Consider the following 21,366-nt stretch of genomic DNA (forward strand, 5'->3'; position numbering starts at 1 on the left):
ATGGAGTCGTATATCAACATGGACGAAGCTGCGTGAAAAAAGCCACCCGGCCTCTTCGTGTAAACTTCCCTTAACCACTCGCTCATCTTTTCTTCATCCATCCATCCCTTCGAGTTAGCTTTTATGATGACGCCGGCTGGAAAGTTCTCTTTTGGCAAGGTCTTCCTTTTGAATATCACCATGGGTGGAAGTTTCTGGCCATTAGCATGGCAAGCTAGAACCACAGTGTGTCGCTTAGTAGGAGCCATTTTGTGGTCTTTACAGATGTAAACACACAAAGGAAATGAAACGTAATACCCGCGCGCTTCTTCTTCTATGGGGGCGGGTGCTTACCTTGGCGTAGAAGAAGAAGCACTTCCTCTTCTACGGGGAAAAAAGATGGCGGCTGTTTACCGTAGTTGCGAGACCTAAACTTTATGAAAATGAATCTTAATATTAATCCATATATAAAGCGCACCGGGTTATAAGCCGCACTGTCAGCTTTTGAGTAAGTTTGTGGTTTTTAGGTGCGGCTAATAGTGCGGAAAATACGGTGTATATATATATACACACATTTATATCTGTATATCTATCTGTATATACAGTATATATACTATATACACACACACACACACACACATGTATACATATATACATATATATACACATATGTATACTTACACATATACACACAAATAATTATACAGTTCTTCAGACGACATCATTGGAGCAAACTCTGCTGGCGCACATTGGCGCTTGTGGAGAGGAGGAGCTTCACGTCTATGTTTACATTATAGTTTAGTGCCAAAATAAAATAACAAGTAGATTGGTACTCAAACTGCTATATTAAGATGGAATAAAAGCTCAGCAAAAAAAAGACCATCGAGGGGAAGTCTAAAGTCACCGAAATCAGAGAATTTCTTCAAAATATGTAAAGTCTTTTCTTATACCAGTCACAAACGTAAGGCTCCACAATAATAGCCCGACACTTCAAATCCGGTCTAACCACTTCTGAACCACTTCTTTCAGGACTCTATGAAAGCTCTTTCCTATATCTCTATTTGAACGACTGGAACACCCAAGAACAGAACAGTAATATTGCTTTTTATGTTGGTACTCAAACTGTAAATTCACTCTCACTTGTTTTAATGCTACACTCAAGCTGGTTGACCATCACGTGAATTGACGTAAAACAGATGTTACGTCATATGCAAACTAACTAAATGTTGTTTTCTGCAGTGTGTTTAAGGGTGTGTTGATTTAAAACTTGCCTGGACGAAAAGCTTTTACAACAAATTGAACAATTAAAGGGTTTCTCTCCTGTGTGTGTTCTCATGTGTCCTGTCAAATTGGACTTTTGGGAAAACGTTTGACCGCAAACTGAACAATCAAATGGTTTCTCTCCTGTGTGCGTTCTCATGTGTGCCGTCAAATGGGGCCTTTGAGAGAAAGTTTGAATGCAAACTGAACAATTAAATGGTTTATCTCCTGTGTGCGTCCTCAAGTGTCCTGTCAGATGTGCTTTAGAAGAAAACTGTTGACCGCAAACTGAACAATTAAAAGGTTTTTCTCCTGTGTGTGTTCTCATGTGTACTGTCAAATATGTCTTTCGAGACATATGTTTGCCGCAAATTGAACAAATCCATGGTTTCTCTCCTGTGTGTGTTCTCATGTGTGCATTCAAATTGGCCTTTTGAGAAAAATTTGAACCACAAACTGAACATTTGAATGGTTTCTGTCCATTATGTGTTCTCATGTGTCTGGTCAAATAGATCTTACGAGAAAAGTTTTGACCGCAAACTGAACAAATAGATTGTTTCCCTCCTTTATGTATTTCCATGTGTCCTGTCAAATGGGCCTTTTGAGAAAAAAATTTACCACAAACTGAACAATTGAATGATTTCTCTTCTGTGTGCGTTCTCATGTGTCCTGTCAAATGTGCCTTCAAGGAAAAATTTCGACCGCAAACTGAACAATTAAACGGTTTCTCTCCAGTGTGTGTTCTCATGTGTACTGTCAAATGTGTCTTACGAGACATATGTTTACCACAAACTGAACAAATACATTGTTTCTCCCCTGTGTGTGTTCTCATGTGTGAATTCAAGTTGGCCTTTTGGGAAAAAGATTTACCGCAAACTGAACACTTAAATGGTTTTTCTCCTGTGTGCGTTCTCATGTGTCTGGTCAAATAGATCTCATGAGAAAATGTTTTACCACAAAATGAACAACTAAACATCTTTTCTCCCGCGTGTGTTCTCATGTGTTGAGTCAAAGAGTTCTTTTGGGTAAAGCTTTTAGCACAAACTGAGCAGTTTAAATGTGTTTTACCTCCGTTCTTTTTAGAGCATCCTGAGTGTTTGTTGTCAGTGTGAGTTCTCATATCACCTTCACAGTCTGTATCGCTGCTCAAAGGTTCTTCAACGTCGTCTTCAGCCTCACTATCGGATAGTGGAGCTAAGAGGTTGTCTGGTTGTGGTTTCTCTTCATCATCTTCAGTCTTCACAGAGCCAACAGTCAGTGGCAACTTGGTGAGATCAGCTTCCTGCGTTATCCAGAATTCCTCCCCTTCCTCTTTAATGTGGGGGGGCCGTGGACGCTCTCGCTTCAAAGTGTAGCCTTCACACTGCGGTTGAGGTTGAAGTCCTTCTGAATGACCAACGTCTGCAGGACACAAACATACTTTAGTTCGGACATGATCCATGAGATGTTTCGTCAGTAGTTAGGGTTTGCGGCAACAGGCGTGGAACAAATGATTGCACGCTGCGGTTTATTTTAGAAAACACAGCATTTCAATAAACCACAGGTGTCAAACTCAAGGCCCGCGCGCAACATTATTTTATCTGGCCCACAAACACCTGGAAATGATATGTGTTGTGGAGAATGCATATATGTTTAAGAGTTCTTTCTCTATTCATAGCCATGTTTGGATCAACTAGTAATTTTCCTTTGCATATTCTACCAGTTTCTCTTTGTCTTCAGAGGTCTGTTTAGTGTCTTAAACCATCGGAATGTGAATACCTCCCCCACTTCTTCCTTATCAGTGTTGCGAGAGGGAGAGGTGGGGGCTTTTCTTGTGTGCAAGAAGTTGGCTCTTCCGTTTGAGTGTCAGATCAACTAGAGTAGCCGATATGAATGTATTGGCTAAGCTGATCTCCTGAAATTTCATTAAAACTTGATAATATTCCTATTCTGTCTTGATGGTCCTTCTTACTCAGCATATATGTCATCGAAAGAAGTTGGGATTGACCAGTAACTTAGATTCCCTGGTAGGAAGAGCTGGTCGACGCAACCGTGTCAATAAAGTACTTAATATTTTATCACTAAATGTAATTGATTTTTTTCATTTTGACAGAAAAAAATATATGTAATTGCATACCTTTTAAACTTTAATAGTATCCAATATTGCAACAAATATTACAGTATATTATCATACTTTCCAAACATATTTTTGTCTAAATAAAAATACTTAACTTTACAGCAAACTACCCATCAAATGAATAAAAATGATAATAAATGTTACGTTGTTCTTTACAACATATTACTGTAAATTGAAAAAAAACTACTACTGTTTTTTGCGTTAAAATTCTGTTGACTGAGCTGCCAGTTTTTAACTGTAAAATCTACGGTTGTTGTTTTTAACGTTGTATTACTGTGAATGGAATGACGGTACGTTTGTTTTTACGGTAGAAAAACTGGCAGTGAAGTTGCCAGAATAAAAACAGGAACTTGTACTGTTTTTCCATGAACAATATAATGTTGTAAAAACCAATGTCGATTTAACACAAAAATTCTGGCAACTAAGCTGGCAGCTTTTTCCGGAAAAAAAACCCCCAAAACAGTTGTACTGTTTTTCCATTTAGCATAAAATGTTGTAAAAAATTTAAAAACACTATATTTTACAGTACAATGTTGTAAAAAATTTAAAAACATTATATTTTACAGTACATTTTGTAAATGTAAAGTTTGTACTGTAAAATCGACAGTCTACTTAAAACAATTTATATAATTAATAATGAAATCCAGAGGCAAATTCATAAATTATTCACTGTTACAAGCGGCCCTCTGATGGCAGCCATAACTGCCATGTGGCCCCGAATGAAAACCACTTTGACACCACTGCTATAAACATATTCCTGCATCTGAAACAGAAGCAATGAAACTCTTTATAAAGGTGAACAAAACCGCAACAACAAACAAACTTATGCTAAAAACCAGCTTACTTTGTGAAAAAATGTACTACTAAAGGAAAACTTCACTTTTTTAAAAATCTGCTCGTTATTCGCAATCCCTATGTGAGTCAAGAACCCACTTGTATTTTTTCTTTTGTGCATTCTAATCAATAAAAAAAAAGAAAAACGCTTGCAATGCAGCTAATAGGAATAGCCCTTCTCTATAAAGCTCTCGAAAAAAACATCCAGAAGTTTCCAAAAAACGCTCCATTTACACGCTGTAGCAGCATATCAATCAAGCTGTTATTATCGGAGCTAAAGCCAAGGAACTACATTTCTAGCGTAATAACACAGCACCTTTCACACAGAGACTTGACATTGAACAGCCACGTTACGTCAATGACATCAGCAGCTTTTTACCACCTGAAAAACAATGCGAAAATCAGAGAAATCATGTCTAAATCAGACTTAGAAAAATGAATCCAGGTCTTTGTCTTCCGCAGGTTAAACCAGGGGTCCCCAAACTTTTTGACTCGGGGGCCACATTGGGTTAAAAAAATGTGGCTGGGGGCCTGGCTGTGTGTATATATATATATATATATATATATATATATATATATATATATATATATATATATATATATATATATATTGTTGCGTCTGACCAGTCTTCCTCTCAGGGAATACAAGTCACTGGTCAATCCCAAGTTCTTTCAGATGACATATATGCTGAGTAAGAAGGACCATCAAGACAGAATAGCAATATTATCAAGTTTTACGAAAGCTTTAGGAGACCAGTCCAACAGTCCGATAATAGCGACATCTAGAAGCGGTCTGAAAATCAAACGGGAAGAGACAACTTAAATAAATGATAAATGATAAATGGGTTATACTTGTATAGCGCTTTTCTACCTTCAAGGTACTCAAAGCGCTTTGACAGTATTTCCACATTCACCCATTCACACACACATTCACACACTGATGGCGGGAGATGCCATGCAAGGCGCTAACCAGCAGCCATCAGGAGCAAGGGGTGAAGTGTCTTGCCCAAGGACACAACGGACGTGACTAGGATGGTAGAAGGTGGGGATTGAACCCCAGTAACCAGCAACACTCCGATTGCTTATTGAATACGAAAACTGCCCCCACCCTGCCCAGAAAGGAATACAGCCTCATTGTTCTAATACTGATAAGGTAAAAAGGGAGTATGCTATACTCCCACATTCCAACCCCTTCAAGGTAAAGCACAGAGTTTACTTCCAAGATACAAGAGTACACATGGGAAAATATTAGCTGCTTTAAACATGACTATGAATAAGGAAAGAACTCTTAAAAATATATGCATTCTCCACTATATATATATATATATATATATATATATATATATATATATATATACCTTGCGCACTAATTGACTGAAATATTGCAGACTCGCCCGACACTGCGGCACGAGCGCGATGTCAGGTTATCAATGGGAAAATGCATTTTTAGACAATATGATTTGCCTGAGCAGCTAGGATACACAGAGAGTAACAAGCGGTAGAAAATGGATGAGAAAGGACAGATTTGAAAAAATAATAATAACACATAATTGTATTTTTTTTAATATATATTTTTTTAAACCTTGGACTTCCTACGTGCCGGATTTTGAAAGCCGGAGTTAGACTGTTGTAATGGTCTTCTCACTGGGCTCTCTAAACGAGCTGGAAAGCAGCTGCAGTACATCCAGAATGCTGCTGCTCGAGTCATGACTAGAAGCAGGAAAATATGAGCACATTAGTCCAGTGCTTAGGTCACTTCCTCTCGCTCAGAGAAGAGACTTGAAAACTGCTCTCCTGGTGTCCAAGTCTCTTCGTGGTCTACATCTCCAGACCGAGTGAAGCAATGGACGCCGTCTCCCAACTTGGACACGGCGACGTCGCTCGAATGTTTGCACGATTTTTGACCTGAGGACTAACAAAGGGCCGTCTGCTACAGCAGTTACAGTGTACTTCATTTTTTTGGGAACATTTTGTGTTACCATGGCGACGCTATTCGGGAAAATGACCCTCAATGGGCCCACTGATTAGGTACAGTTGGCCCTATCGATTAGGTACAGGCTTCTCCTTGCACATTTCCCAACAGATCGTCACCCTATCTGGTTACGCTTATGGTCGAAGTTTATTTCGAACAGTTACAATGTGAGACGTTCTTCTTACGACGTGTCCGAAAAGGAGTAGGAAGAAGCAAAGCTCATTTAATCCGACCCTTTTTTCAATTTCTAGCAAATACTAACATTTGTTCACTTTCTGTTCCCATCACGTCAATGAGATCTAAACACAACAATTATTTTTATACATAGTTGAGTCAGTTACAATTCAACTGGTAGAAAAGATGATGAAGACAGTATCTGTTCATACCTATTCATAGTGGGCGGAGCCTGGCGGCAAAAACGGCATCAACCATCAAACTGTCTTTACTTCACTTTATATGATCGGATCTTCTTCCGAACTTACACGAGGCTTTAAGGTCGGAGCCTGATCAAGTCTGGACGTTCATATCGACACCAACATCGCCCCCTTGTGGGGAAAAATTATAAATGTCATAACGTCCTTCCAGATGCCCCGGTCTTCCCAACATTTTTGAAGGGGGTCAAGGCAATAGAAACATTGGCATATGCTAACTGTTAACATGCTAACGTTAACGTGCTAATCTTTTCAGCTAATTTTACACCTTAGAGTCATTTAACTTGATACTTTACACATGCTGGCTGTTAGCATGCCAGCATTAAGATGAGATCTTTTTTTTTTTTTTACATTTGTAGCTAATTTTGCAGCCGTACACCTTAAGATTAATGTAACTTGGTACTTGAAACATGCTAACTGTTAACGTACTACATTTTTCAGCTAATTTTTCAGCTATGCACCTTAGAGTTATGAACATCTGTTACAAATAGAGGTGTCCGATAATGGCTTTTTTGCCGATATCCCGATATTGTCCAACTCTTAATTACCGATTCCGATATCAACCGATACCGATATATACAGTGGTGGAATGAACACATTATTATGCCTAATTTTGTTGTGATGCCCCGCTGGATGCATTAAACAATGTAACAAGGTTTTCCAAAAATAAATCAACTCAAGTTATTGGAAAAAAGTGCCAACATGGCACTGCCATATTTATTATTGAAGTCACAAAGTGCATTATTGTTTTAACATGCCTCAAAACAGCAGCTTGGAATTTGGGACATGCTCTCCCTGAGAGAGCATGAGGAGGTTGAGGTGGGCGGGGTTGAGGTGTGTGTGGGGGGCGGGGGGGTTTAGGGGGTAGCGGGGGGTGTATATTGTAGCGTCCCGGAAGAGTTAGTGCTGCAAGGGGTTCTGGGTATTTCTTCTGTTGTGTTTATGTTGTGTTACGGTGCGGATGTTCTCCCGAAATGTGTTTGTCAGTTGTTTATACGGCCACCCTCAGTGTGACCTGTATGGCTGTTGACCAAGTATGCCTTGCATTCACTTGTGTGTGTGTGAAAAGCCGTAGATATTATGTGATTGGGCCGGCACGCAAAGCCAGTGCCTTTAAGGTTTATTGGCGCTCTGTACTTCTCCCTACGTCCGTGTACACAGCGGCGTTTTAAGAAGTCATAAATTGTACTTTTTGAAACCGATACCGATAATTTCCGATATTACATAATAGAGCATTTATCGGCCGATAATATCGGCAGTCCAATATTATCAGACATCTGTAGTTACAAACATTGTTTTAGATGAATGTTGTGCTTACTTGGACTGTGATGAAGCTGTGAGGACTCAGGTGGTTTCTCTTCATCATCTTCAGTCTTCACAGAGACACCAGTCAGTGGAAACTTGGTGAGATCATCCTCCTCCTGTGGTCCTAGAAGACACTCTCCCTCCTGAGTGATCCAGAGCTCCTCCTCTTCCTCTTTAATGCGCTGTGGTTTCTCCTCTTCCTCTTTTACTGTAGGGGGATGTGGATCTTCCTCTTTCAAATGGTGAGTCTGCTGCACATCTGCTGGGTAAATAGCTAAATAGACTTAGACTTCCTTTTATTGTCATTCAAATTTGACCTTTACAGTACAGATAAGAACAACATTTTGTTGCATTAGCTCATGGTAGTGCAGGATAAAAGAGCAATAAGGTGCAGATATAAATAAATAGACTACTGTACAAATAAATATATCATACTTGCCAACCCTCCCGGATTTTCCGGGAGACTCCCGAAATTCAGTGCCTCTCCCGAAAACCTCCCGGGACAAATTTTCTCCCGAAAATCTCCCGAAATTCCGGCGGACTCAGGTCCTCATGGACCTGAGTCCGCTAACCCACAATATTAACAGCATACCTGCCCAATCACCTTATAACTGTAGAATGATGGAGGGCGAGTTCTTAGTTTCTTATGTGGGTTTATTGTTAGGCAGTTTCATTAACGTCCTCCCAGCGCGGTAACAACACACAACAACACCAGTCACGTTTTTGTATACCGTAAAGCAGTTCGTCTGCCGTAAACAGCAATGTTGTGACACTCTTAAACAGGACAATACTGCCATCTAGTGCATTTGATGAAAGCACTTTTGTGCGTGCCACACAGCAATGCATCATCAGAGAGGGTGTTCAGCATGGTTTGAAAAATAGTGACAGAGAATAGAACAAGGATGGACAATTCAACCCTTAACTCAACAATGAGTAGATGAGTGTTATGTGTGTATATATGTGTAAATAAATGAACACTGAAATTCAAGTATTTATTTTATATATATATATATATATATATATATATATATATATATATTAAAAAAAAAAAAAAAAAAAAAATATATATATATATATATACATATATATATATATATATAAAAAAAAATATATATATATATATATAAATATATATATATATATGTATATATAGCTAGAATTCACTGAACGTCAAGTATTTCTTATATATATATATATATACATATATATATATATATATATATATATATATGAAATACTTGACTTGGTGAATTCTAGCTGTAAATATACTCCTCCCCTTTTAGCCACGCCCCGACCACGCCCCCGTCCCACCCCGACCACGCCCTCCCCCCTCCCCCCACCTCCCGAAATCGGAGGTCTCAAGGTTGGCAAGTATGAAATATATTGCACTTTTGCATATGCATCCACGTTTATGGATGTGTGTTATATTGTCTTTATATTCCAGTGTGTTAATCCGTTTGGGGGAATTGAGTTGTACTAGTTTTGTTGTACTTGTGCAAAGACAATAAAGACCTACTTTGTGTAAACATGTTACACACATTGTTACAAACTGAGAGGAACTTGTCATCAATACTGTCTTTAAACTGTCTTGTTTTCATGAACAATGTAACGACAAAGTAGTGCACCATCTTCTTATAGACAGTCTATTTAAGAGTAGTGTTAATAATGAAATATAAAGTGAGTAAAGATGTGAGAGTGAGAAGTAAACAAACCTGTTCTGTGTGACACAACGTGATGCTTCTTGCAAACATCGTCCTCTTCTGTTGGAGAAAGGTCCTCCTCGTACTTTACTATCGTTCTTTCGCGCATTTTCTCACGATCACAACACTTTACACTCACACTTGTTAACTGCTAAGCGACGTGATGATAATAACCTCCGCGTCTCTTTGTTAGCTGCTAACAAGCTAAGCTAACTAGCTAAGCTAACTAGCAAGTAAAGCGTTAAAGTGCGCTGCGACTATCGTGTCCAAATACATACATTCATTGACGATGTTTAACTAACCCAACGACATATATGTGCACCTGTGTGCAGGGATTAGGAACATAGCGCTATAAAAACTACAAAAACGTCTTCTCCGACCAACGCCATTTTGCTTTTTTCCTCCAGTCCCGCTTTGTCGGATCTCGCGAGACAAACAAGGAAACAGCTCTCCGCTACTGAGGAGCCGTGGGGCCGCCATCTTGAACCGGTCGACCTCTCCTTGTAGTGACAATGACATTCAGTCATACTTGCCAACCTTGAGACCTCCGATTTCGGGAGGTGAGGGGGTGGGGGCGTGGTCGGGGGTGGGGCGGGGCGTGGTTGGGGGCGTGGTTAAGAGGGGGGGAGTATATTGACAGCTAGAGTTCACCAAGTCAAGTATTTCATATATATATATATATATATATATATATATATATATATATATATACAGTCAAGAAAATAAGTATTTGAACACCCTGCTATTTTGCAAGTTCTCCCACTTCGAAATCATGGAGGGGTCTGAAATTTTCATGGTAGGTGCATGTCCACTGTATGAGAGATAACCTAAAAAGAAAAATCCAGAAATCACAATCTATGATTTTTTAACAATTTATTCGTGTGATACAGGTGAAAATAAGTATTTGAACACCTGTCTATCAGCTAGAATTCTGACCCTCAAAGACCTGTTAGTCCGCCTTTAAAAGTCCTCCTCCACTCCACTGTATTATCCTGAATCAGATGCACCTGTGTGAGGTCGTTAGCTGCATAAAGACACCTGTCCACCCCATACAATCAGTAAGACCCAAACATTCAGCATGGCTAAGAGCAAAGAGCTGTCCAAAGACACCAGACACAAAATTGTACAACTCCACAAGGATGGAAAGGGCTACGGAGAAATTGCCAAGCAGCTTGGTGAAAAAAGGTCCACTGTTGGAGCAATCATTAGAAAATGGAAGAAGCTTAAACATGACGGTCAATCTCAATCGGAGTGGAGCCCCATGCAAGATATCGCCTCGTGGGGTCTCAATGATGCTAAGAAAGGTGAGGAATCAGCCCAGGACTACACGGCAGGACTTGGTCAATGACCTGAAAAGAGCTGGGACCACTGTTTCCATGGTCACTGTTGGTGATACACTAAGACGTCATGCTTTGAAATCATGCATGGCACGGAAGGTTCCCCTGCTTGAACCAGCACATGTTAAGGCCCGTCTTAAGTTTGCCAATGACCATTTGGATGATCCAGAGGAGTCATGGGAGAAAGTTTTGTGGACAGATGAGACCAAAATTGACCTTTTTGATCATAATTCCACTATGCGTGTTTGGAGGAAGAAGAATGATGCGTAGCATCCCAAGAACACCATCCCTACTGTGAAGCATGGGGGTGGTAGCATCATGCTTTGGGGGTGTTTTTCTGCTCATGGGACAGGACGACTGTACTGTATTAAGAAGAGGATGACTGCAGCCATGTATTGTGAGATTTTGGCCAAAAACCTCCTTCCCTCAGTCAGATCATTGAAGATGAGTCGTGGCTGGATCTTCCAACATGACAATGACCCAAAGCACACAGCCAGGAAAACCAAGAAGTGGCTTTGTAAGAACCATATCAAGGTTCTGGAGTGGCCTAGCCAGTCTCCAGACCTAAATCCAATTGAAAATCTTTGGAGGGAGCTGAAAGTCTGTGTTACTCAGCGACAGCCCAGAAACCTGACTAATCTAGAGAAGATCTGTGTGGAGGAGTGGGCCAGAATCCCTCCTGTAGTCTGTGCAAACCTGGTGAAGAACTACAGGAAACGTTTGAACTCTGTAATTGCAAACAAAGGCTACTCTACCAAATATTAATGTTGGTGTTCAAATACTTATTTTCAGCTGTATCACACAAATAAATTGTTAAAAAATCATAGATTGAGATTTGTGGATTTTTCTTTTTAGGTTATCTCTCATACAGTGGACATGCACCTACCATGAAAATTTCAGACCCCTCCATGATTTCTAAGTGGGAGAACTTGCAATATAGCAGGGTGTTCAAATATTTATTTTCTTGACTGTATATATATATATATATATATATATATGTATATATTAGAGATGCGCGGATAGGCAATTATTTCATCCGCAACCGCATGACAAAAGTCGTCAACCATCCGCATCCACCCGAATTAACATTTAATCAACACCGCACCCGCCCGCACCCGCCCGTTGTTATATATCTAATATAGACGATGCAAGGCATTAGTGAGGTTATAAAGCTTTTGCCTGTTAAAGAAAGGCGACTGATCCAATGCAGCAATCATCTGGGAGCCGCGCTGAGCGCACCTCCAAGCGCGTGGAGATGCGATGTCCCTCGCACCCGGGCTCGCACCCGGGCTCGCGCCCGAGGCTTCAGCGCGCATCGCGGCGCCCATCCTACTCGTTGCGGCCTAGCCCTAGCGGCTCTCGCTGCCGGCGACGGCCGGGTATGGGCCCGACGCTCCAGCGCCATCCATTTTCAGGGCTAGTTGATTCGGCAGGTGGGTTGTTACACACTCCTTAGCGGGTTCCGACTTCCATGGCCACCGTCCTGCTGTTTATATCAACCAACACCTTTTCTGGGGTCTGATGAGCATCGGCATCGGGCGCCTTAACCCGGCGTTCGGTTCATCCCGCAGCGCCAGTTCTGCTTGCCCCACCCCTTTCGTGAGCGCACTGCGCGCGGAGTGACCCCTGTTACGAGCCCCCGGCCACGGGGGTGGCGGGCAGGTAAACCGCTTACCTGGTGCGCGTGACGCCGGCCGCGGCGAAGCCGGACGAGGCGGGGTGTCGTGCGGTGGGCGCGGTGGTGACCCTGGACGTGTGTCGGGCCCTTCTCGCGGATCACCTCAGCTACGGCTCCCGGTGGGGCCCTCTCGGGGGAAGGGGCCTCGGTCCCGGACCCCGGCGAGGCGTCCCTTCTCCGCTCCGTAAAAGTGTCCATCTCTTTTTTTTTTTTCTTCTTCTTCTGTTGTGGCATATGCAGCAGGTGCCTGCTCGTTTTTCGTATGTGGGTAACAACATTTAACTATGTATATATATTTCCCAATTGGTTTAACTGCCACCCGCCTGAATCTATTTAAAATCTAATTTTTTTTTATTTCAACCGCCCGACCCGACCCGCGGATAAAATCTAATTTTTTTTTATTTCAACCGCCCGAACCGCGGATAATCCGCGGACTCCGCGGTTGTGTCCGCAAACCGCGCATCTCTAATATATATATATATATATAGATATCTACATCCTGAAAATATGCAAACAAACTGTGTTTAGATAATTGATACTTCAAACTTGCATACATAAATATTAAGGAATATAACATAACTTGGCTTCTGAGAGTTTCAAAATGTAATGAATAAAATGCTAAAGTTGTTGATAAACAAGCAATTATTTTAATAATTAAATATGGTCATTTTAAATGAATTATTATGATAAATTAAAATCAACTATTTCAAATATGTTTATTTTAATGTATAATTCTATGGCTGGATGTAATAAGGAGTCACGAAAAAATACAAATAAAAATACAATTAATTTTGATGTTTTTAGCAAAATATAGTAAAAATGTATTTAGTTTTTTGTTTTTTTAAAATTAATAAATATATTTATTTTTAGGTAAGATAAACATAATAATACAATTTATCTCTAGTCTGGATGATTTAGTTCTTGTCACCCTGTTGTCCTCCCGTCATGAAAAAAGGCTGTCCTCACTCAGGTCCGCATGGAGCTGGAGGGGGCGTGGCTTCCAGCTCCGGCTGAAAATCGGGAGATTTTCGGGAGAATATTTGTCCCGGGAGGTTTTCGGGAGAGGCGCTGAATTGGCAAGTATGCATTCAGTCATCCATCATAGCTTTATTAATTAATTAATTAATTAATAATTAATAATTAATTTATTTTCTGATCTTGAATGGGATTGTGCTAAAAATTTAAATTTCCCCTCTGGGATTAATAAAGTATTTCTGATTCTGATTAATAGTACACTGGTGTTAACACCGTTTTTAATGAAACCTGCAAACATGTCGCTAAATGCAAATGATTTGTCATATTTTAATATCCACAGTGGGATTAACAATAATAATATTCAGGCTAGACTGCAGAGTCATTTGGCAAACACTTTAAAAACGCACACGCACGCGCGCACACACACACGTCCTTGGACACCGGTCCTCATATGGAAGCTACTTTTCCTTGTTGATGTCTCAAGAAGGGTAGGAATACAAGAACACACACACACGTCCTTGTGTGATGCAATAGTTTTCCGTATTGGGACCATGATTTCGGTCATAACTTGTTCACCGGTCCTCATATGGACGGTACTTTTCCTTGTGGATGTCTCAAGAAGGGTTGAAATACAAGAACACACACACGTCCTTGTGTGTGTGTGTGTGTGTGTGTGTGTGTGTGTGTGTGTGTGTGTGCGTGTGTTCTTGTATTTCAACCCTTCTTGAGACATCCACAAGGAAAAGTACCGTCCATATGAGGGCCGGTGAACAAGTTAGGACCGAAATCATGGTCCCAATACAGGAAAACCATTGCATCTAATAGACAATGTCTCATTTGCACACCCTCGTGGTGAAATCCATCACAATTAGGGTGGTCCCAAAAAGGACACAAAAACTGTGTGTCGGTTTTAAAAGTGCTCCTGCTCTGGTCAACATATTTATTTATAAAATTTGAAGTGCTCTCCCTCTGGCCAACATATGTAATAACAAGTGTGTGTAAGAACTTAAAAGGCACCCCCTTTGGCCAAAGTTAGTTAACAAAAAAAAATTAATTTGTATATAGAGACATACTGTAATAACTTAAAGTAAATAATGAAGATTAAAAACCAACTACAAACAAACAATTAAAAAAATAACTGAAAGCTTCCTTTTTTACATTTGCATAGTATGTATATATTATTAATGTTGTAAATACAAATCTTTACATATCTAGAAAGGGTGGTCCGAAAGAAGTAGGCATTTTTCAGAGGTCTCAAGAAGGTAACAAATACAAGAATGGGTGTGTGTGTGTGTGTGTATTTGTTGCCTTCTTGAGACCTCCTAAAAATGCCTACCTCTTTCTAGATATAGAAACATTTGTATTTACAACATTAATAATATATACATACTATGCAAATATAGAAAAGGTCAGCTTTTAGTTATTTTTTTACATTTTTTGTTTATGATTGTTTTTAATCATCATTATTTACTTTAAGTTATTACAGTATGTCTATATATACATATTTATTTTATTTTAAAATTAATTTTGGCCAAAGGGGGCGCATTTCAAGTTCTTACACACACTTGTTATTACATATGTTGGCCAGAGGGGGAGCACTTCAAATTTATACACACACTTGTTATTTCATATGTTGACCAGAGGGGGAGCACTTTTAAAACCGACACACAGTTAATTTGAAAAAGCCCTTCTTTTTGGGACAACTCTAATCGTGATAGATTTCACCACCAGAGGGTGCAAACGAGACATTCTCTATTAGATGCAATGGTTTTCCGTATTGGGACCATGATTTCGTTCCTAACTTGTTCACCGGTCCTCAAATGGAAGCTACTTTTCCTTGTTGATGTCTCAAGAAGGGTAGAAATACAAGCACACACACACACACATTTGAATACACACACTCAACTCTCTCACACACGCACACACATATATACATATATATATATATATATATATATATATATATATATATATATATATATATATATATATATATATATATATATGATTGATGATGATATATATGAGTCATTTTGAAATATTAGCTTCAGCCTAGTTACTGTTGCGTTGATGTCTCGATGGTTTATCTGCAGGCATAGTTTCAAGTTGTTTGTGTTTTTGTATTACATTGCTACAACACATATCCATCATGTCCTTATATAGTCAGCATTAAAAACCCCAAAGCCAGTGAAGTTGTCACGTTGTGTAAATGGTAAATAAAAACAGAATACAATGAATTGCAAATCCTTTTCAACTTATATTCAATTAAATAGACTGCAAAGACAAGATATTTCATGTTCACACTGAGAAACTTCATTGTGTCTTAACATTTGTATCTTCTACTATATGTTGAACCCCTACAAGTGTTTTTCCACAGTGTGTTTCATCATGTGCCGCGTCACACCTTGCCTTTAAAAAAAGCTTTTACCACACACTGAACAGTAGTATGTTTTCTCTCCTGTGTGTGTTCTCGTGTGTGCCTTCAAAAGGGTCTTGAGAGAAAAACTTTTTGCACAAACGGAACAATTAAATGGTTTTTCTCCAGTGTGCGTTCTCATGTGTCCAGTCAGATGGTTCTGGCGAGCAAAGCTTTTTCCACAAACTGAACAATTGAATGGTTTTTCTCCTGTGTGCGTTCTCATGTGTTTCGTCAAATAGATCTTGAGAGAAAAGCTTTTCCTACAAACTGAACAATTCACTTTATTTTCCTCTTCGTGTGTTCTCATGTGTGCTGTCAAATAGGTCTTGAGAGAAAAGCTTTTCCCACAAACTTGACAACTGAATGGTTTTTCTCCTGTGTGCATCCTCATGTGTCCAGTCAAACTGCTCTTTCGAGAAAAGCTTTTACTGCACACTGAACAATTAGATGTTTTTTCTCCAGCGTGCGTTCTCATGTGTTTTGTCAAGTGGGTCTTTTGAGACATTTTTTTACCACATACTGAACAATTAAATGATTTTTCCCCTGTGTGCGTTCTCATGTGTCGAGTCAAAAGGCCCTTTTGAGAAAAGCCTTTCCCACATATAGAACAATTAAATGGTTTTTCTCCTGTGTGTGTTCTCATGTGTCGAGTCAAAAGGCTCTTTCGAGAAAAGCCTTTACCACACACTGAACAATTAAATGGTTTTTCCCCTGTGTGAGTTCTCATGTGTTCGGTCAAAAAGCTCTTCCGACAAAAGCCTTTACGACAAAGTGAACAATTAAAAGGTTTTTCTCCTGTGTGCGTTCTCATGTGTGGAGTCAAAAGTCCCTTTCTAGAAAAGACTTTACCACAAACTGAACATTTAAATGTTTTTTCTCCAGTGTGCGCTCTCATGTGTCGAGTCAAAATACCCTTTCGAGAAAAGCCCTTTCCACATACTGAACAATTAAATGTTTTCCCTCCCGTGTGCGTTCTCATGTGTGGAGTCAAAAGGCTCTTTCTAGAAAATACTTTACCACAAACTGAACATTTCAATGTTTTTTCTCGAGTGTGCGTTCTCATGTGTGGAGTCAAAAGACCCTTTCTAGAAAAGCTTTTACCACATACTGAACAATTAAATGTTTTCTCTCCTGTGTGCGTTCTCATGTGTGGAATCAGAAAGCTCTTTCGGGAAAAGCCTTTACCACAAACTGAGCAGCTCAAATGTTGTTTACCTCTCTTTTTTTTAGAACATTTAGAGTGTTTGTTGCCAGTGTGAGTCCTCATATCACCTTCACAGTCTGTATCGCTGCTCAAAGTTACTTCGACCTCGTCTTCAGCCTCACTATCTGATAGTGGAGCTAAGAGGTGGTCTGGTTGTGGTTTCTCTTCATCATCTTCAGTCATGGAGACAACAGTCAGTGGCGACTCTCCTTCCTGAGTGATCCAGAGTTCCTCCTCTTCCTTTTTAATGTTGGGGGGTTGCGTCTCCTCTTCTTCCTCTTTAATACAGGGGGGCCATGAACCCTCCTGCTTAAATGTGGAGCCCCCAACCTGCGGCTGCGGGGAAAATTCTTCTGGAGGACCAATCAGCTGCTGGATGTCTGCACAACACAAACAACACAAACACACTTTAGTTCAGACATGATTCGTGAGATTTTTCTCCTTAAACTTGCAACACACTTTCTTCAATGTACTGTATTTGTGTGTAGTGTTTCACGGACATTCCTTTAGTGTCTTGCCAGAATAATGGAACCAGAATCACAGCAAACAGAACTGTGTCCATGCATACTACAAACCTAACCCAACATTTTAGGAAATATGTGGCTTAAAGGGGAACATTATCACCAGACCTATGTAAGCGTCAATATATACCTTGATGTTGCAGAAAAAAAGACCATATATTTTTTTAACCGATTTCCGAACTCTAAATGGGTGGATTTTGGCTAATTAACCGCCTTTCTAATATTCGCTCTCGGAGCGATGACGTCACAACGTGGCGTCACATCGGGAAGCAATCCGCCATTTTCTCAAACACCGAGTCAAATCAGCTCTGTTATTTTCCGTTTTTTCGACTGTTTTCCGTACCTTGGAGACATCATGCCTCGTCGGTGTGTTGTCGGAGGGTGTAACAACACCAACAGGGACGGATTCAAGTTGCACCAGTGGCCCAAAGATGCCAAAGTGGCAAGAAATTGGACGTTTGTTCCGCACACTTTACCGACGAAAGCTATGCTACGACAGAGATGGCAAGAATGTGTGGATATCCTGCGACACTCAAAGCAGATACATTTCCAACCATAAAGTCAAAGAAATCTGCCGCCAGACCCCCATTGAATCTGCCGGAGTGTGTGAGCAATTCAGGGACAAAGGACCTCGCTAGCACGGCAAGCAATGGCGGCAGTTTGTTCCCGCAGACGAGCGAGCTAAACCTCCTATCAACCCTAGCTTCCCTGGCCTGCTGACATCAACTCCAAAACTGGACAAATCAGCTTTCAGGAAAAAAGCGCGGATGAGGGTATGTCTACAGAATATATTAATTGATGAAAATTGGGCTGTCTGCACTCTCAAAGTGCATGTTGTTGCCAAATGTATTTCATATGCTGTAAACCTAGTTCATAGTTGTTAGTTTCCTTTAATGCCAAACAAACACATACCAATCGTTGGTTAGAAGGCGATCGCCGAATTCGTCCTCGCTTTCTCCCGTGTCGCTGGCTGTCGTGTCGTTTTCCTCGGTTTCACTTGCATACGGTTCAAACCGATATGGCTCAATAGCTTCAGTTTCTTCTTCAGTTTCGTTTTCGCTACCTGCCTCCACACTACAACCATCCGTTTCAATACATGGGTAATCTGTTGAATCACTTAAGCCGCTGAAATCCGAGTCTGAATCCGAGCTAATGTCGCTATAGCTTGCTGTTCTTTCCGCCATGTTTGTTTGTGTTGGCTTCACTATGTGACGTCACAGGAAAATGGACGGGTGTATATAACGATGGTTAAAATCAGGCACTTTGAAGCTTTTTTTAGGGATATTTTGAAAAAAACTTCGAAAAATATAATAAGCCACTGGGAACTGATTTTTAATTAATTTAACCATTCTGAAATTGTGATAATGTTCCCCTTTAAATATTGTGGACATCAAACAGTTGCGATAGGTTAGTTTGATATTTGATGCTGCTAAATTCCTGTATGCAGTAACAGCAAGAAAACACTACATCAATCCAACAAATCAATATTACATAAAGTCTACAGGTGCAAAAAAAACAAAGTACCGCGATTGACCATTTGGGCTTTTATTGGTAGATTTCAAAATTATTAAAAAACATTAATGCATTATCACACCAGTGCCCACCCCTCCCGGAGAATGACACCAGGTACATATTTTAAACCCTGAACTAGGGTGGGTTAGGGTATACCAGTATTAGCACAGTACCGCAATACTAATGAATCATATTCGGTACTATACCGCCTCTAAAAAGTACTGTTCCCCACCCCCTCGCCATCGTCACGGCGTGTCATTGCTGGATTACGAGCAGAGGAGCATGTTCAGCAGCACACGATCACTGAGTACTTACAAGCAGACACAGTGTGTAGACAGAAAAGGGACAATGGACGCATTTTGGCTTAAAAAGTAAAGATAAAGGTGAAGTTATAACACTGAAACACCCTCAGGAAGAGGTTCTTTAAGACATGGCTAACTAGCTAGCGGCTAATGTCCATTAGCTACTTCTAAATCACTAATCCTTGTCTCCATGGCGACAAATAAAGTAAGTTTCTTACACGTATCATTATCACTGGAGGATGAGGACTAGCTAAACATGCTTCACTACACACCATAGCTCATCGGCGTAACAATGTAAACAAACACCATGGGTGGATCTACACCTGATATCCACTGTAATGATACCAAGTACAGGAGCGTATCTAGTTGACACTACTATGATTACATCAATATTTTTTAGCATAACAAAATATGTTTTTTTTTTTTTTAACATTTATATTATGTTTATAAACTCAGGAAATACGTCCTTGGACCACATGAGGACTTAAATTATGACTAATGTAGGGCTGCAACTAACGATTAATTTGATAATCAATTAATCTGGCGATTATTACTTCGATTAATCGATTAATAATCGGATAAAAGAGACTAACTACATTTCTATCCTTTCCAGTATTTAATTGAAAAAAACAACAACATACTGGTACCATACTTATTTTAATTATTGTCTCTCCGCTGTTTGTACATGTTGCAGTTTATAAATAAAGGTTTATTTGTAACGACGTGGTCGCATCGTGATGCGGGTGTGGTTCTCCCAAGGATGCAGACGGCTTCGGACAAGCTTGCAGGTAGGAAAATGATTTATTTAAAATATAAATCGTACGGGGAACGAACAAAAGACGTGCAAATAGCAAAAGGCAAAAACAAAAGGACTAGCGTGGGAGCTAGCAGGCAAAATGGCATAGCGTGAAAAACTAGCGGGAATCAAAGTTGTCGTTATCTGTTGTATGGGAACAAACTAGGAAGCCAGGCCGAGTGAGGCCAGGGCAAAGACTAAATAGCCCTCTGATTAGTGCCCGGGCAACAGGTGCGCGTCCCGAACACTAACCAGAGGCAGGTGAATGTAATCAGTTGACATGGCAACTGAAAACAAACAAAATCAAGGTGCTGAAAACATGTGACTCAAACATAAACAAACTATGATCCGGGCAGCGGATCGTAACAGTACCCCCCCCTTAAAGGACAGATTCCAGATGTCCCTTGACACGAAATAAAACTAGAACTCAAAAAACAAGAAACAGTTCAAAAGTCCAGGGAGGGTGGAGGGAGGATTTGGTGGTGGGTCGCCAGGCCACGTGTCCCCGAATCCACCGGGGAAGAGTCAGGTGGCGGCGGCGGCGAGTGGAACGCCGCTGCCGCAGGCGAGGCGGGCGACCACGGAAAGGCCACATTCGTGGCTGCCGAGAAGGTGGGCGTGAGTGGCGCCAGAAGTTCAGCAGCCGGAGAGTTCTACGACTACGTCTCGGGTGTCGCTGCTGTTTGCGCCACTGGCGTCCATAAACAAACCTCCGAGAGCGCCGCTTGCGCAGTCAGACCACTCGAGGTCGCTGAGACGAAGACGAGGAGAGCGCAGACGTCGCCGTTGAAACAGGAGGAGCCGACGTCGCCGTGGAAGCAGGAGGAGCCGACGTCGCCGTGGAAGCAGGAGGAGCCGACGTCGCCGTGGAAGCAGGAGGAGCCGACTTCGCCGTTGAAACAGGAGGAGCCGACGTCGCCGTGGAAGCAGGAGGAGCCGACGTCGCCGTGGAAGCAGGAGGAGCCGACGTCGCCGTGGAAGCAGGAGGAGCCGACGTCGCCGTGGAGGCAGGAGGAGCCGACGTC

General features: G+C 40.8%; 2 protein-coding genes across 2 annotated transcripts; both read right to left on the reverse strand.

Moving 5' to 3' along the window:
- Positions 1–691: 691 nt before the first annotated feature.
- Positions 692–8,153, reverse strand: LOC133619844 (uncharacterized). The gene is made up of 2 exons (XM_072915437.1): positions 7,911–8,153; positions 692–2,640 (listed from the first exon to the last, which is right to left on the reverse strand). Exon 2 carries the CDS (start codon positions 2,357–2,359, stop codon positions 1,199–1,201), a length of 1,161 nt encoding a protein of 386 aa, XP_072771538.1. The 5' UTR covers positions 2,360–2,640; positions 7,911–8,153; the 3' UTR covers positions 692–1,198.
- Positions 8,154–15,881: 7,728 nt separating this feature from the next.
- On the reverse strand, positions 15,882–17,410 carry LOC133619203 (uncharacterized). The gene has a single exon (XM_072915420.1). The coding sequence runs from the start codon at positions 17,391–17,393 to the stop codon at positions 15,999–16,001; it is 1,395 nt and encodes a 464-aa protein (XP_072771521.1). The 5' UTR covers positions 17,394–17,410; the 3' UTR covers positions 15,882–15,998.
- Between the last annotated feature and the right edge of the window lie 3,956 nt (positions 17,411–21,366).

The sequence above is a fragment of the Nerophis lumbriciformis genome, linkage group LG20 (genome assembly GCF_033978685.3).
Source record: "Nerophis lumbriciformis linkage group LG20, RoL_Nlum_v2.1, whole genome shotgun sequence".
Classification (NCBI taxonomy): Eukaryota; Metazoa; Chordata; class Actinopteri; order Syngnathiformes; family Syngnathidae; genus Nerophis; species Nerophis lumbriciformis.

Excerpts from the sequence above, each read along its gene's own strand:
- LOC133619844 (XM_072915437.1), bottom strand. The coding sequence starts at position 2,359 with ATGAGAACTCACACTGACAACAAACACTCAGGATGCTCTAAAAAGAAC.
- LOC133619203 (XM_072915420.1), bottom strand. The coding sequence starts at position 17,393 with ATGACTGAAGATGATGAAGAGAAACCACAACCAGACCACCTCTTAGCT.